Source organism: Amphiura filiformis, chromosome 1, assembly GCF_039555335.1.
Source record: "Amphiura filiformis chromosome 1, Afil_fr2py, whole genome shotgun sequence".
NCBI classification, from domain to species: Eukaryota; Metazoa; Echinodermata; class Ophiuroidea; order Amphilepidida; family Amphiuridae; genus Amphiura; species Amphiura filiformis.
Window position 1 is genome coordinate 13,187,254 of NC_092628.1, and position 17,823 is coordinate 13,205,076.

A 17,823-nucleotide genomic window follows, 5' to 3' on the forward strand; every position below is an offset into this window, starting at 1 on the left:
TTGTTTGTCCGTTCTGGCATACTTAAACAAATTAATGCAACAATGACTATTTGTTGCGGCGGAAGGTCATTTTAGACATTTTCATTTTCGAGGTTAATTACAGTGCTTCGGTCATGGTTCGCGATTTTGTATTAAATAACTAATTCTGGCATATTATTTTATATTGCGCACTTAAGTAAAGTAATCATGTCAAAGATTTTAAAAAATCTTTTAAAATTCTATAATTTGACATTTGATTGTATCTTAGAATCTATATCATATCAAAAGGGCATTCAAATGCGTAAAAAATCCCTAAAATAGTTCGAAATTTCTTCCTTTAATTTAATGCTGAATCTAGTCAAACTTTGCAGGCTTACACCCCAGTACGTAAGCGTTAAAACGGTTAAGGGTTGTGTACTTTGTTTAGAACTGGTATTTCAATCAAACTTTGGTTAATAAAGCGTAACTAAACATGTTTTCATAGTAATATGACATGACACACAAGAATGTTAATTACAGGCCTATTTTGTTAATAATCCATCACTTTTGGGTGATTTTTTATTTTTATCAATAACAATCTAAGTTAACCTAGTTTTTATACACACCGGCGCGCGCACCACATACATTTTTACCATAACAAAAAAATGTTTTCTTAATTTAAGTTGTGAGACTTTGTATAAATTATTTTAACAGGGCTAGGTTATGTAATGTTCATTCAAGAATCACTATTATGCGGTCCAACCGTACTTGCAAATTAGCCCCTGAATTCAGTGCACCTGCTATATCTGATGTGGTGTACAGTATAAGCACTCCATCCTTTCCCCTAGTAACATTTTATGTTTGAAAAATATCACTAGAATATATGTAACATTTTTATAGCTACAAAAATATATATCAGCCTAAAATATATACCATCTTCTTTAAGTTGTATTGTGTATTTAGAAAGTTACTGAACACAAGTGTCACGTGCATGGTCCTTAATCCCGTAAAATTCCATTTTTGGGCTCCTCCGGCCCCGAAGTTTTAGCAAATGCGGTCGTCTTCAAAATGCGGTTCAGCCCCCAATCATGCTAATCACAATATATTCGCTGTCGCGGAGCGCACAACATAACCACGACCAACATTACAATAATCCTCAACCTTATCTGTTTCAGAATCGTACAAAAAATGTTATATCTCTAAAAGCTACTGGGCATTACAAGCTTAGCACCCCACTAGTAGTTCCGTAATTGCCTATTTATACCAGATCTCTAACACAGTCGATAAGCAATACTTTAATCATACTAATAATATATTAAACTGTTAAAAGGATAATAGCTATGTTTAAACTTAAACACAACCGGCACGCGTCTTGGCTTATTAAACCAAAAACACCTATAATAAACTTTTCTTTATCTAAATACTTAAATACACGATTAAGCAACTAATCCTCATTACACTCCAAACAACAATTCCATTCAGTAATTGTTGTTCTTTTATATTCCACAAGACCATTTAAAGATATTTGTTATCCGGCTTTTAAGCTATGATCGCGTTATTATCCTATATAACACTAACTTAACAGATTATTATAGAAAACAAGCTTAACTTTCTACCACCCAAGTAATATACCAGTAGTTGTGAAATCAAAAAAAGCAAAATCAAAACAATTCACTCAATAAGTCATTTACTGTATGCATATATGCACCAGGGACAAAGCTCTCGAAATGCCTTTCAAACTGGCAGACTGTTCAACCGGATTTCGATTTACTTAAAATCATCACTTTGCATACGGTACAGATGCAAAATAGATCCCACAAATTCTAATCCTACATTATATTGCAAGAACAACTACAGAACCAATACTAGGCCTATTTGTACTCATTTGAATGCAATTTGCATATCCCCTAATGTGGTCATGATCAAATTTGTTTATTTAGATCATTTTTTTGTTTATATATAAAATTTTAAAAAGTGAATTCGTTATATACTCGACATCGCAGAGAAAGGGTTTACATACTGAATATTGACAATTCAAAATTCTCAAATGAGTTCCACCAACTTGTTTACGCACAGACCCGTTGATGGGAATATTTTAATAGCCCTTTGCTAGACATTTTTGATTACCGTATTTGAATAATGATCAGAAACTGACCGCTTCATGCACAAATTGACCCATCAACACAAGGTTAGAACTCTTAAATGAAATACTAGGCCTATTTTGGCCCAATAGCACATTTTATTGTTATAAACTATCTTTTTGTTCATGTCATGAGTGCGGATACAAATTATGTACGGTACAAATTTGCATGTATTGAATATTATAAATGTCTCTCAAATGAAATAAAATGATTGAAATGAAAGAGTCATGCACCTACAGGGGCATTTTTTTTTAAATCTCAAAGTAGTTTCTTGGTGAGCTTTTGGCAATAGTGGCTTGCATACACGTCGTCTATCATTGGCCATACGAGTCATAACTACCGCAATTTCTCCTTGGAGAAATTCAATTTCTCCTATAGGAGCTGTGATTGGCTATTTAAGTTGCCTAGGAGAAATTAAGATTAAACGAGCACTATTATAGGCGGGAATTTCTCCTATGCGAAATAATTGTGGTAGTTATGACTCGTATGGCCAATGATAGTCGTCACCAATACACGTCTTCACCTGAAGATCAACATACTGTGACAGACTGTCTCATACAAGAAGACAATTGAAGATACACATCCCATGTTCAATGTCACACGTGTTCAATTCAGACATTATATCTTGCTCTCTAACCAGAAGACATGTAATCTAGATGTGACCCGAAACTGTTTTCAAATAAGTCCTACATTTTGGAAGTGTCTTACATGTAGACAAGACTTTGTTGGACATGTCTTACATATAACGACATGACTGGATGGAGTCGTGACGCGCGTGTCTTCTGTAGTCGTGTCACAAATCCGGCTTCAGATTTTGTCTTTAGACTTTAGGCACTTGTTTGTATTTCTTATGTTTTATATTATTGAAAGCACGTCTAAAAATATGCAGGACAATATTGTTACAACTATTGCCTAGGAATGATATATGTTTTTTGGTTGATGTCATTTGCATGAGAGGTCTATTTTTGAAAACCAACCTTAACTCTATAATTAAATTAATTTGAACTTTACATGAATTAGTTTGTCTGTTATAGCTTTAATAATCAAAATGCTACACTCTAAATTACAAGGATCTAAAAATATATATATATCTAAACTTCATTGTGTTATCTTCAGTAGATAGCTCTAATTCATTGTGTTATCTTCAGTAGATATCTGTATTTTCATTGTGCTATCTTCAGTAGATAGCTCTAATTCATTGTGTTATCTTCAGTAGATATCTGTATTTTCATTGTGCTATCTTCAGTAGATAGCTCTACTTCATTGTGTTATCTTCAGTAGATATCTATATTTTCATTGTGCTATCTTCAGTAGATAGCTCTACTTCGTTGTGTTATCTTCAGTAGATATCTGTATTTTCATTGTCCTATCTTCAGTAGATAGCTCTACTTCATCGTGTTATCTTCAGTAGATATCTGTATTTTCATTGTGCTATCTTCAGTAGATAGCTCTACTTCGTTGTGTTATCTTCAGTAGATATCTGTATTTTCATTGTGCTATCTTCAGTAGATAGCTCTAGTTCATTGTGTTATCTTCAGTAGCCTGTATTTTCATTGTGCTATCTTCAGTAGATAGCTCTAATTCATTGTGTTATCTTCAGTAGATATCTGTATTTTCATTGTGCTATCTTCAGTAGATAGCTCTAATTCATTGTGTTATCTTCAGTAGATATCTGTATTTTCATTGTGCTATCTTCAGTAGATAGCTCTACTTCATTGTGTTATCTTCAGTAGATATCTATATTTTCATTGTGCTATCTTCAGTAGATAGCTCTACTTCATTGTGTTATCTTCAGTAGATATCTGTATTTTCATTGTGCTATCTTCAGTAGATAGCTCTACTTCATTGTGTTATCTTCAGTAGATATCTATATTTTCATTGTGCTATCTTCAGTAGATAGCTCTACTTCATTGTGTTATCTTCAGTAGATATCTGTATTTTCATTGTGCTATCTTCAGTAGATAGCTCTAATTCATTGTGTTATCTTCAGTAGATATCTGTATTTTCATTGTGCTATCTTCAGTAGATAGCTCTACTTCATTGTGTTATCTTCAGTAGATATCTGTATTTTCATTGTGCTATCTTCAGTAGATAGCTCTACTTCATTGTGTTATCTTCAGTAGATATCTATATTTTCATTGTGCTATCTTCAGTAGATAGCTCTACTTCATCGTGTTATCTTCAGTAGATATCTATATTTTCATTGTGCTATCTTCAGTAGATATAGGATTGTGTAATTAGGGACCAATCAATTTTAGGTTTAAAATATTATTAATCTTATAGATTTGAATTTTGAATCTTAAAGATTTCATTTTAAATCTGTAAGATTTAATTTTAAATCTAATACTTGATTGGTCCCTAATCACAATCCCTCGGGATTTAAATTCTTGAAATATAAGTGTAGGTCATATAAAGAATCCATTATATTTTGACAACATGCATTATTTTAAATCATAACATTAATGTTGCTTATTATGTTAATCAAAAATTGGACCGTTGAAAGTGAAAAAATAAAATGTTTAAAACCTATGTGTGCTCTACTTTGTGCCCGAAAACAAATCTGACCGTTTTGTTCAAAAGTTCCTTTCATTTTTAAACATAAAAAAAGATTAAAACTTTATACCGCAACCACTTTCTTTATATTAATACCATTATCATTATAATTATTATTCTATAAATGCGGACCACAACATTATAACATAATTCACACTTTAGCATTTATAAAAGCAATATGTTGCTTCTATTTGAACCATGCAACACCACCTGTATATAGCTACAGCCGGCCACAGGGTCCAAACAATAATAAACCAGCTGTCAAAAACACTTTTGTATATACATATATATTTATTTCCGAGACACATATCAGAACTAAACATTGTCTGAAACTTTTCGTTTTCTTCTTTCACCCCCAAAAAACTCATTTGTTAAAAGGCGTGTTCATTGTGATTCGTTCGGTACAAGGCTTGCCGCCGCGCCACAGTTCAGTTTTGTCTCAGGTAAAACTAACGGCGAAGGGGACCCGGGGACTTGTCGTAAACTTCGCTCTGTAAAATGCCCATGGCACTGCACGTGTGCTACCGTTGTACTCACTATAGAATAAAAATTGCCGTAAACATCGTGGAAAATCAAGTTATTCATATTCTTGACCGTTTTTGTGTGAATTTCAAAAGACGAAAAGGAACCGATTTGAAATAGAGTTGAGTACGCGCAGGAAGCGGGCGGAGGAAGAGTAAAGAATTGTGAATAGCGCTAAGTTTGCTCGCTACTGGTTTTGCCCCCAAACCAAAACTGGAGAACAAAACCCGTCAAAAATAGAAAGAGAAAAATCTAATTCAACCCTATATACATATATAGTGTGGTGTATACCCCCCTGCCTTAGAGGGCATACACTAGAAATTAACCAAAAAGACAAATCACCACTTAAAGTCATTTTGATAAGAGCAATTCACAATCAAAATAAAATATGTGCAATGAATATTTTTAGTTAAACGTCATTTGAACAAAAATATGACATATTTTATTGGGTCATAGTTTGTGCTTTCTATATATAGCAATAATAGCATATTTTAATAAATAGCTCAAAATATGAATTGAGACTTCAATTTAAGTACCTCATTTGTTAACCGCTATCAAACCAATTTAAGGTACCTTTTTTAGAAACCAATTCTGTTTGAATATATGGGGTCTATTTCATTTTATCCGTATATTCAAACAACTCTTATACGACGTAAAGTGTACCATTTGACTATTATAGAAATATAGAGGAGTAGCCTTTACGCTAGGTCCCTTCTCTTGGGATCAACAAGTTCACAATAATGACGTTTTGTGTACGCGAGCTTGCCATTCTACTCATTTTTACTCAAACTATCAACTCTTAACTCAAGAACCACTGGACCATGTCATATACAACACACGTTTGAACTCATTTGATTGTTTATTTCACAAATGGTTTAGGTAAAAAAAAGTTAAATTCCCCAAACTTAGATTGTTTTTCAATTTGGGACCTGTTGACAGCACACAGCAGAGAAGGGATAATAATATATATATATAATTTCTACTATAACTTGGTTTCTATTCTGTGGAAGAAATCTATTGTTCCGGAAAGTGCAATGCCGTCAACCCAGCTGGTTTCTCGAGTTTGCGCACTAACTGCTAAACTAGCATGAAGTGTCAAATATGTCATATGCAGTGAAAAGACCGACTGAACTTGAAAGGTCTCCAGAAATGTGCAAAAAAGTTGGTGAACAGTAAATAGCTATATACTTGAAGCATAATACATGCGTAGTCTTTGGTCATGGTTTCTCCCTTCTGTTTAAACCAAAACAAAAGCGGCGTTTCATCTGTTTGGGAACATTTCAATAATGCTCATTAAGCTTCGGTTTCACGTTGAAATATGACTCAAATATCTTTCCCAGTGGCAAAAAGTTGGGGTTATACTTAGACATAGACATGAGCTAGTGAAAGAGACTGTGTGTGTAGATTATAGCGATAGGCATTTGGTTGAAATTTAAGGTGACCGTCGACATAAAATCCTATGTATCAATATCCACTCATTAATTACCAAACACGAAAACATTAAACTTGAACATTCTATCCAAACATGGCCCGTATACACTATACCAAAACATGCACCCCACATCCACCATGTCAACCTCACGAACACACCACTGCCTTGAAAAGTTATATAAAATACCGTACCGTTTATAATTATGTGTTATGAGTTCTCAAATTGATCACTAATGTTATCTTTCCAGACCCCGGATGCCCACTGTGAAGGTATTTTCACTGCTAAGTGGTAAAAGCACATGCAGTATCTGACATGGCAAGGTTTCCGAATTCTGCACTTAAGTGTCGCTGCTTACGCTAACTAAGCGTCCGAGCACAGAGGGCCAAGAAGTAACTTAATCTGCTGGTTCAACCGTGTCAACCGCCTTAAACGAACCCAAAAGTGGACACAACAATTATCCGTGTTTTACACAAAACAAAATGTGGGTTACAGCAAAGGTGACGTTTGCATGGCCGAATTTATAACATTTCGGCCAAACTCAAAGAACCCGACTGGTCATTTTATATTGATACTACACAAATAGAACGGAAAATGATCTAAATGGCCGCGATTATTGCTTACAACTATGACGTTGTTGCTTTCAATGTGTGAGCAGGTTATTGGCCCTACTTTTAATTGTGAAGAATACGAAATTGCACCCTCTGGGCTCACCTACTTTCAAAAAAATAATCATTACTTTCATAGTTTACATGTCATCGATCATAATCATATGTCAGACATAAGTTAACGCTATACGATGGTAATTTCTCCGAATTTAGGGCATGCCAAAAAATCTTAAGGCATTTCATCTGTCCCAAGAACAACTGAACACAAAATTGGAATGTTTGTAGTTGTTTTAAAGAACTTTGATCGTGGGTTTTGAATATATGGTTATGACAATTTTGAAAAAAAAAATGTAAATTTTAATTGTGTTTTAATATTTTCACGCACTTGGTATATTCGCGTTGAAATGGTTGATGGTTGTAGAAAACAATGGTGCATAGCTATTGGCTATTGTTGAATACTGTGAGTTCCATATGATACTTTTATGGTCATGATGAAGAAATGAAAGAAAGATAGATGCATGGTGGGTCATAGATGATCAAATAATTTGTCAAGATAATTATCATTTTGATGAATAGCATATTCTAATAACATCCTCATTAAAGAGATTTACCTTTATCCACCACATATAAACAATGCGTCTATTAATATATAAATAGCAGCGTGTCGATTTTGTATGGGTTTTTATACCACTCTTAGAAAAAAAGGGGTTATCTTTAATGGTTCTTCAAAAAATGTTTCCCAAAGGATTTCCAAAGTGGTCTTTTGAGCCCGTATTGACTATTGAATCTATAAGGAACCTTTTCGGGTTTTTACACATAAAGAGCCCTTGGACATGTTGGAGAACCCTTTTCCCAAGGGTGTTCCCTGCGGGACAAAACTGGTTCTAAGTTGCACCTTTTTTCTCAGATATTGCACATGCAATTACACTATAAAAGGCTACAAGTTCTTACAAATCATCACTTTGTATACAGTATACATGACACCACAGATCAGGGAAAGAAACAGTGTGAACATAAGTATACGCATCATATTCTAAAACTACACATGTTCGCCAACCAGGACAGGACCTGAAACCAATTTAAAAACCATGGAGTAAAATAAAACGTTTGGAGATAATTGGACCGAATAAAGAAAGCAAGCAATAAACATGATAAAAAAACACACAAATACACAAAATCAACTCTACACTGACAAGGTATGCCAAATGATATCATACATCTTTTTGCTCTCAAAAATGTTTTCGAGTCCGGTAAATTTGGAAATTATATACGACCACAAGTTTGCCATGAAGCATTAAGGAAAAATATATCTGCTTTAAAGTACATACCGTAAAAACTCGAACTAAAAATACATAATAATTAAAGGCACATTTCAAATGATTATAATAAAAGCATATGTTTACCTGTCTATGAAACCATGAGCCCGAAACATGAAACGTAGTAGCTGGGGTCACGAACTTCAACCTCTGGATGACCCTATGTCACCTGAACAGTATGCAAATCGTCATAACACTTTCAAACTTCGCCGATTTCGGCATGCAACAGAAAAGTATATGCCATTTTCGTCATATATGTGTGCCTTTAAAATGAATAGCACATTTTACGATATATTCTTTACTTTCCGTGTAACAGCTTAGTGGCCTGATGACCACGCAAGAGCCTTTGAAAATGTTTCATCTTCCTCTTCATTTCGGAAACGATTGACCAAGATCATTATTTTTTTACCCTGCGCAGAGAAAAAAATCAACCGCGTTAAATCGTGACATAAATATATTATACATCACAAGCCAAATTTCTTTCACTATATATGATTCACTGTGTCTTCAACACAAATTAATTCTAATGCACTCGTTGCATAAAAGTGTTATTTTTGCCATAGTGTTTTCCATGAAGGCAATCGCATTAAATATCCACAGCCGTTGCTTGCTCGCGGTCGTATAAGCATACCGCAGACGGGATATCTTCGGCTAGATCTTGCTGAGGAAGGCTGAAGTAGTTGGGCAAATGAAGCAAAAACATCATCCGACGTATATAGCCTGCCTGTAAATGTATACTCTGGCATTTAGATAACAAATTTTTAGATGTCATATTTTCTTCCTCGCGTTTCTTTGTTCTCTTGAAAGTGAAATTTAATGACCAATATAAAATTATAGTAAGACATAGGCACGAACTGTTGATTTGCACAATAACTGTCTACGTTTTTGCCAAAAAAGTCGTTTTAGCTAAAAACAAAAGCAATTTCAGACACTCTGGGGCGAAGAAATAACTGTACCCTCGTCACCATTTCCAAGATTAGGGACAGCGGGCAAATCGAAAACAAAACACATTCGGCATGTAAACATGGTAAAAGATGTTTTGAAGTCACATTTCTGACCAGCAAAAGCAAACTTGGATTACATCATAATTCAGACATTTTTTACCAGAAATGCACTGGTGTGCTTTCATGCGTGACGATTCGAGTTCTAGTATAGCTGTCATACTGCTTGTTGCTGTTCACCCGAACAACTCTCCGCCTTATTAGTATCCTGGGTGCGACTGTTCATTGAAGTATGTTGCCGTGGTCAGCAAATTTTGAAATGTGATGCTCTAAGCTTTAAACATAAATCCACAGCTTTTAAGTGCGATGTTTAGCATGAAGTCAGCATAATAACACAAATCATCAGCAAGTATATTCATGATTATCAGAAGAATCGTGTAGTGGCTTCGTCCGCCGCTATCTATCGACGGGACTACTGGTTTAAACCACGGCTTTAAAACCATATATCAACCTCCCCGTCAATATGTCACAACTGTAAAATTCCTCCAAAAACCGCTTGACATTTCTATTAAGATATCACTTCACTTCAGCTCTTGTCGTGTCTAAAGCCTTTCCAACACGACTTAGTTTTAAATATGTTGCTAAAATCCCCGTTTCTACGTGTCTTAATATGTATATAAAAACATAGGCCGTCCGATAACAGTTAAGTCTTCTGACACGCACACCACACCATGGAACACCAGAAAAACCGCTTAGCAGATTAACCGATTTGAAATGAAAATCTTGCATTTACATTGATAAGTATAGACCCTAAATACGCTTAACCAACTCAAAAAGGGGTTTCCTTAAACCCTTGTGCATGTCTATGTGTATATATTTACCATGTTTACTATCTTGTTGTATTATACGGGACCCGGTCATGGGCAAATTCTTAACTTCACGGATAATCCTGAAATAATCTGGAATTTTACTGTAACGAATATAGGTTTACTATATTATAATCGTATCAATGCTAATTCTTCTTACGTTATAATGATATTATCCGTCAATTTGATTTGCTGCTATAGATTTGACTTATTTTATAATCAAACACTGCTATTAATATTATTATGGACGTTTATAATGTAGGTGGCTTTCCTGAAATTAGTATATTGAGCATGTAAACACACAGTCTTTTCGCATGCTAAAGGTGTGCCGATGTATGGCCGGTTTGCCGGATTTGTCTCAAGACAAACTTCCGTGCTTCTGAGAGTGGATCTTGTATAGATCTCGTATAATTACTGAGAATTACTGAGATAAGCTTTGTATTTCCATGTCTTGCAATTTCAGCATTCAACATAAGTTCGAGGTGTAAGTGAAACCTCGATGCAAAACGACCAGATGCCTTCTCTAGGTGTAACGGCAACGCCCGGCGCAACGCAAGCGGAGAGGTTTTTCCAACAAAAAATGATAAAGTTTGAATAAAGTTATTAGCCAAAACGAACAATACGAACTCCCGGAGATTCTGGGACTTAATATGGGTCCTGGGAAACTTTCAAGTTCGAGCTAAACAAAAACAGTGGTTAAATATGTCTTTTTTCTATCCACTTCCAGAAGTGAATAATCCTTCAAGAAGGACCTATAGGCAGAAGGACCTACAGGCAGCAATAGCGAATGCCTATAGCCTTAACCTCGTCTGAGAGTCTTCTGCAGTTCTTAATGGACTACTAGTCTATACTACAAGTGTGGAACAAGTTCCTGAAGAAACAACTCAAGAACCCGTGTCACGCGACCTCTTATAAAATAAGACCAATGAGTTTCTTGTCACACGTAGGAAGTGTGAAAAAAAGTCCAATAAACTTCCGAAATGACCATTTTTGCATAAGTTCGCCCACAACAAATACGTTCAGATATTTTACCATGATATCGGCATGTATGGACATCAAATGCAACGCGGCATGCACATATACAAAATGTGATGTATCAGTCATGACATCGTGTTTATTTGGCACATTGTTTGCTCATTTATGCGGAAAATTGTTATTTTTTCTAATCAAAAGTTGAAAGCTATTGTTACTTGGTATGGAAGGTGTTGCCAAGTTCACACCAAGGTCGCATATTGGGTATATTAATCATGCATTCATCGTACTTTGGTTCACATTTAACATTTTGAAGTAAAATAGAAAACCATTACCCAAGGTTGTGCACGGTGCTGTGACATTTGCAGTAATACCATAGGGGAATAAAATATGAAAGATTTGGTCGCGATGCTGCTTTATACTACTATGCATATTTTAATATTTAACAATGATCTGAAGTATGTCAATTTGCTGCTATCTTCAGTAGATAGCACAACCGGGACTAGATACCATATTATGTTAGCTTATATAAACAAAGTAAACGAACCAAAAAAAATGTTTTTCATGAGTGGAGATTAGGTTTGGTTATATAATAAAAACAAAACACCCTGCCTGCAATCAATGACTTTGTTAAACAGGACCGCCAATCAATTGCCCGCCAAGAATATTTTGAATGCAAAGAATTTGTTTTGCCTGTCGTGCCAAGATGTGGAAAGATAACAATAGTTTATACTTTATACTTTACGGCTCGCGTATCATCATCATCATCATCATCATCATCATCATCATCATCGTCATCATCGTCATCATCATCATCGTCATCATCATCACCACCACCATCATCATCGTCATCATCATCATCATCGTCATCATCATCATCAAAAGCATGCATGCATCATCATCATAAAAGTAGTCATCGTCGACTTACGGATATAGATTGTTTGGCGTTCAAACTGATGAACTCCTCTGAAAACAGATTGCAGTTTGACAACAACAATTATGAATTGCTTTGTAAAGTTATTGATATACAATGCATCTTCAATTGTTTAAGTTATTTCTAAACATATTTCCCAAAACATTACAACAGTGATTGGTTAGAAGCATGAGCATACCTATCCTTTTTGGCTAGGTAAACAAAAATGACAGCAGTGTCATTTTACCACATCTCGACACGTGAAGTGCAAAGTGATACGTTTTGAAGCACACACTCGAGTTCAAATACGACATATTTACTCCCAACTATCACTCCAAAGTGCCTTTAATGCGATGATTCCTTCATTCTTAACTATACCATGAATAAAACAACACACGAAGGAGGAAAAAAACGTCGCTCGTGACAATTTGACCATGCTGATAGGGGCTGTATCGTGCATTTGTAAATTCATCCGACTCTCACAAGTACGACAGGTTTTTTGTGGCGTGTACCTCGAGCCTCTGTGCACAGATAAAATCAGTGCTCGAATACGTTGGGGACACGGGATGCGAGGAATCCTCGTTGCATGGCTGATCGTGTCTTCGACATTTTATGACAAAAAGGCGTATGTTGCATGGAGTCAATCTGATCCAAATTTTTGAACATATATATTTATTTAATAGCAATATAACACCTACTGAAATCTTTTTAAGAGCGCAATTTTATCAAGCTAGTGCAATGAACATCGTACGCTTTTAACACGCCTAATATCAAGCAGCTAACCGTGCCTGAAAAAGTTCAGTGCAATGATTGTTTAAATAAGAAAGGAAGATAAGAAGAAAGTTTTCATTATCTTTAAAGGTATATAACATCATTTTATTGATAAGAGTATACGTTTCATTTTGACAAGTATAACCATACTGCAATGTCACCCCTTTCGAACAAAATTCACTCGATATGTATGGATTTGTCCGGTGGTTTTATGGGGTTTTATGCAGTGGCAGTGTAGATGTCGAAGGTGCACATTCGCCACATTGTATCAACAATAATACTCATTGTTCTGAAGATATCACTGTAATCAGCGCAGTGCTGTCTACTGAAGATAGCACTAGCACTGTGGAACCAGCATAGTGCTGTCTACTGAAGATAGCACTGTAACATGCATAGTGCTGTCTACTGAAGATAGCACTGTAACAAGCATAGTGCTGTCTACTGAAGATAGCACTGTAACAAGCATTAGTGCTGTCTACTGAAGATATCACTGTAACCAGCATAGTGCTGTCTACTGAAGATAGCACTGTAACCAGCATAGTGCTGTCTACTGAAGATAGCACTGTAACCAGCATAGTGCTGTCTACTGGAGATAGCACTGTAACCGGCATAGTGCTGTCTACTGAAGATAGCACTGCAATCAGCATAGTGCTGTCTACTGAAGATAGCACTGTAACAAGCATAGTGCTGTCTACTGAAGATAGCACTGTAACCAGCATAGTGCTGTCTACTGAAGATAGCACTGTAACCAGCATAGTGCTGTCTACTGAAGATAGCACTGTAACCAGCATAGTGCTGTCTAGTGAAGATAGCACTGTAACCAGCAAGTGAATGAATGTTGATGGGCGAGACCCGCTACGTCTTGGTCCACAAAACTGAAAAAAGGTCACACTTATTTGTATTATTGCATGATTGATATATAGCTCTCCACACAAAAAGCCCGGCAAAAAAAATCTACAACTGCATGTATGGGCACGCCAAAATGACCAAAATTTGTCGGGGGACAATCGCCTCCCTCTCCCACTAACCCCGGCAATATACGCCACTGGTTTTAAGGACAGTCCCTATACGTTATATTTATTTTTTAATTTTGCATTGATTTATCATTACGAGCATTTGCATCACAATATAGCAAGTATATAACGTGGGTAATCTTGAAGAAACCAAATTAATTATACAAATAATCCGTATCTACACTAAATATTACTCAAATCAAGAGAGTTTTTCTTTTGTCAAAACCAATTTGAAGAAAACTTACTAGTTTTTTTTTTGACAGTTTCGTCAGTGAGCCACTGACTTTATTAAAGCTTGGTGTTGTTGCGATGATCCAACAGCTGATGACTGGCAGGAAGTTATTTCACTTCCGGTAGCGATGTTAGTCTTGCTAGCAGTCTTCAGAAGTGGATCGTACACGAGGGGGTCTACAATCTACAATCACATGTCCGATCCACTTCTGAAGACTGCTAGCAAGACTAACATCGCTACCGGAAGTGACATAACTTCCCGCCAGTCATCAGCTGCTGGATCATCACAACAACACCAAGCTTTGATAAAGTCAGTGGCTCACTGACGAAACTGTCAGCAAGAAAAACTAGTAAGTTTTCTTCAAATTGGTTTTGACAAAAGAAAAACTCTCTTGATTCGTTAATTACCAAACCTGATGAATTTGTTTCAAAAAATATTACTGTATTATGGAACGTAGAAGTTAGAAGTACACTTTTCTTCCAAACATCATGTCAACATCATCATTACTCTCTTTTGGCAAAGTTATTCCTCACACCTTTCTATAATTTTATACATTGAAAAACTATTATGCCTAGATACAGATTCAAAAGAAATACTGCCTTTTAGTAATGTATACACGCAACTTACCCAAGTGTCTGACCAGAGCAAAAGAGGCTATGATGTAACACATACGCAAAAGATACATTTATTCTGCATGAATGTGAAGGATGTGAAAAGGGGAGATCGTACACCAAATCAAAAGAGCGCAAGGAGCTGATGATTGAAACAACAGAATACATCCTTTTGTATCGTAGGATGCGTCCTGAAATATTCATCACCAGTCAGACTCTATCTATCTCTTTTAATATACAGAGACACAACCACAGAGAGCACGTGGATTTTACAGCAGGTCACAAGGGAACATCCATCTCGCGTAGTGAACACAGATAGGACGAGATGTTAGATATCCAATATGGCCGGCCCGAGAAAGTCAAGACTGACCTAGGGGCGATACGAGGTGGGGAATATGCATGTTTTTCACTATCTTTAACAATTTCTACTTGTGCTATCAACAGTAAGGAAAAGAACGCCTTGGGAGAGTGATGGTGATCAAAACCCCCAGTGAGTTACGGTGAAAAAGATACAACAAGCAACTTCGCTTTTACCATCATCTATTTTTTGCGCGCTCGCTTCTGCTGCATGATATAACTTCGCTCCGTATCATCATAGCAAGTCAGGCTTTTACCCCCATATAGATGCCAGATTTTACTAAAATGTACCCCCGGGCAGGATTTCTTTTCCTTTCTTATTATTACCTATATGTTTTGCCATTAGCCTTGTCGACTACTGAGAAGTGAGATGAAAATAAAGAGTAGTTTACACGAGTATTGATGCGAAAAGAAAGGAGAGGGAAAAATCGTCGTGTTTCTTTGGTCGTATAAATTTTCGCTTGATTTGACGCTTTACGGAAGAAGTAAAATATACATGTAGCTCAGTTATACGGTATATCATGGATAGCGAGTTAATAGGCAAGGCGTTTTAACCCTTTGTGTGCGAATGGCGGTATGTTCCCCAAGTGTAATTAAAAATGTATATTGCAATTTTATATAATTTTGATATCAGGGTACATATTTGAGATTTATCACAAAAATGCTAATGAACAGGAACAAAAGTTTGCAAATGGTTTAGCGTTTTTTTGACACGACAATCAGCGAATATAATAGTTTTGCGGAGTAAAAATTACTTTATATGTTTTGTACATACTGCTAAGCTAAAAAGGCATAGCGAAGAGCATATCATCCATACAGATCGCTATAGACTGATTTGAAGGCTACTTGGGGGAGACTCGGAAGCATAAGAAATCGGTTCCTCTTTTCTGATATGTTATTGTATAACGTCCATTAGCACGTATTGAGGTTATCTCTTGGGAGCTCACTACATTAATTCAATACGCATGAGACAAGGTTTACAGAAAAGTAAAAAAATCCCGGTAGTAATGTGTGCCTCATTGTCTACGACTCGTTGAACTTAGATCTGGCCCCTTCAGGGGGTATGTAATGCGAAATTTATGGCCGCAGTATTTGGGTGTATTCAATGCCATGGATGCCGTATGAAACGGAGAGTAGAAAATGACAATTTTATTGCCAATGAATTTGTGTGTTATTATTGCTTAGTGTAGTGAACGTGTCGGCTTCTCGTGCATGAGTAGATGTACCAAATCAGGGTTGAAATGTGCGGTGATAAAGTTAACTATCATGCGCATGATATTGGTGCAATAAATGGAGAAAACCAAGGCTTTGTGGCTAATGCTTAAATCAATTGGCGTAATTAGGGAGGGGGATGATCGTGACCTTTTACCCCTGTTTCTTTTAAACGAGCCGGCCATTCAAAGCGGTCTTTGGATACGGTTACAGTTATAATATGTTCCCCTATCACGTTCGGTTGATCTGTGTCACATCACTGCTAACCTATAAGTTTACGACATACCTTTTAGGCTGAGGCCCTACACGTTTTAGAAGCTAAACATAAATTTCAATAAGTGCTATCTACTGAAGATAGCAAAATGCTGCTTTGGTTAGTCCTAAATACCGTAAAATGGGGTAACTTCGGTCAGTCGAATATATTTGTTTAAACGGTCATATTTTTATTGTTTTTAGTCATATTTGGTGTCAATTTGTTAAGAAATATATTTGGAAGAAATAATACTCACTCATGTCCAATTTTTAGCATTTTTTTCAGAAAAAATAAAAATCGATATTTGTGAGCAAGGATGTGTGCTTGATTAATTTTGCAAGGGGTCAAATGTCACAAAAAACAACAACTTGCCCATATACAGCCAAGATCAATTTTTTTAATTTTTTTCCTTCATACGCTGTCCAAAGTTGCCCCAAATGCGGGGTAACTTTGGTCAGGCTATTTTTTAACCCCTAGGACACCCTTAAAAAATTATTACAATTTTTTTTCAACTTCAAGAAGAAGAAGGGAGCCCTAATGTCACAAAAAAGAGATAATTAGAAAAACAATTGGTTTTGTTTGGAAGCAGTGGTTTAAAAACTCTCAAAAGTGCCCAAAGTTACCCCATTTTACGGTACTGGAGATAAAAACAATATTAAATGATGCTATCTACTGAAGATAGCACTGTGGCATACCAGGCTGAAGATGCAACACCTATACATGATCTATAACACACTGTATCCACAAAAATGCTATTTACTGAAGATAACACTGTAACAATCAGAGTGCTGTCTACTGAAGATAGCACTGTAACCAACAGAGTGTCGTCTAATGATGAAGATAACAATATAACCAGCAGAGTACATACATGCTGTCTAATGAAGATAACAATGTAATTAGCAGAATTCTACTGAAAATCGCACCGTGACCGGCATAATGCTGTCTACTGAAGATAGCACTGTAACCGGCATAGTGCTGTCTACTGAAGATAGCACTCTAACCACTTTTTACAAGGACGAACGTTTTCTCCTAATTCTATATAACTTTCACAATGATTACTGGCACTGTGAGTGGATGGTAGATGTTATATATCATAATGATTAATAGCATGATTAATTAGTCGCTAGGTTTTGAATGCTTCCATAAATCAGAACT

General features: G+C 36.0%; 1 protein-coding gene across 5 annotated transcripts in view; it reads right to left on the bottom strand.

The window, feature by feature from the left end:
- LOC140156584 (homeobox protein OTX2-like) overlaps positions 1 to 17,823 on the bottom strand; it is a 96,269-nt gene that overhangs the window by 58,989 nt on the left and 19,457 nt on the right. The window contains exon 1 of one of the 5 annotated variants that reach the window (XM_072180004.1): positions 8,615 to 8,658. The exons of the other annotated variants lie outside the window; for them this stretch is intronic. Coding sequence (XP_072036105.1) covers positions 8,615 to 8,643 — 29 coding nt within the window. The 5' untranslated portion in view covers positions 8,644 to 8,658. Of the gene's footprint in view, positions 1 to 8,614; positions 8,659 to 17,823 lie in introns of those variants that run through there. 5 annotated transcript variants of the gene reach the window in all.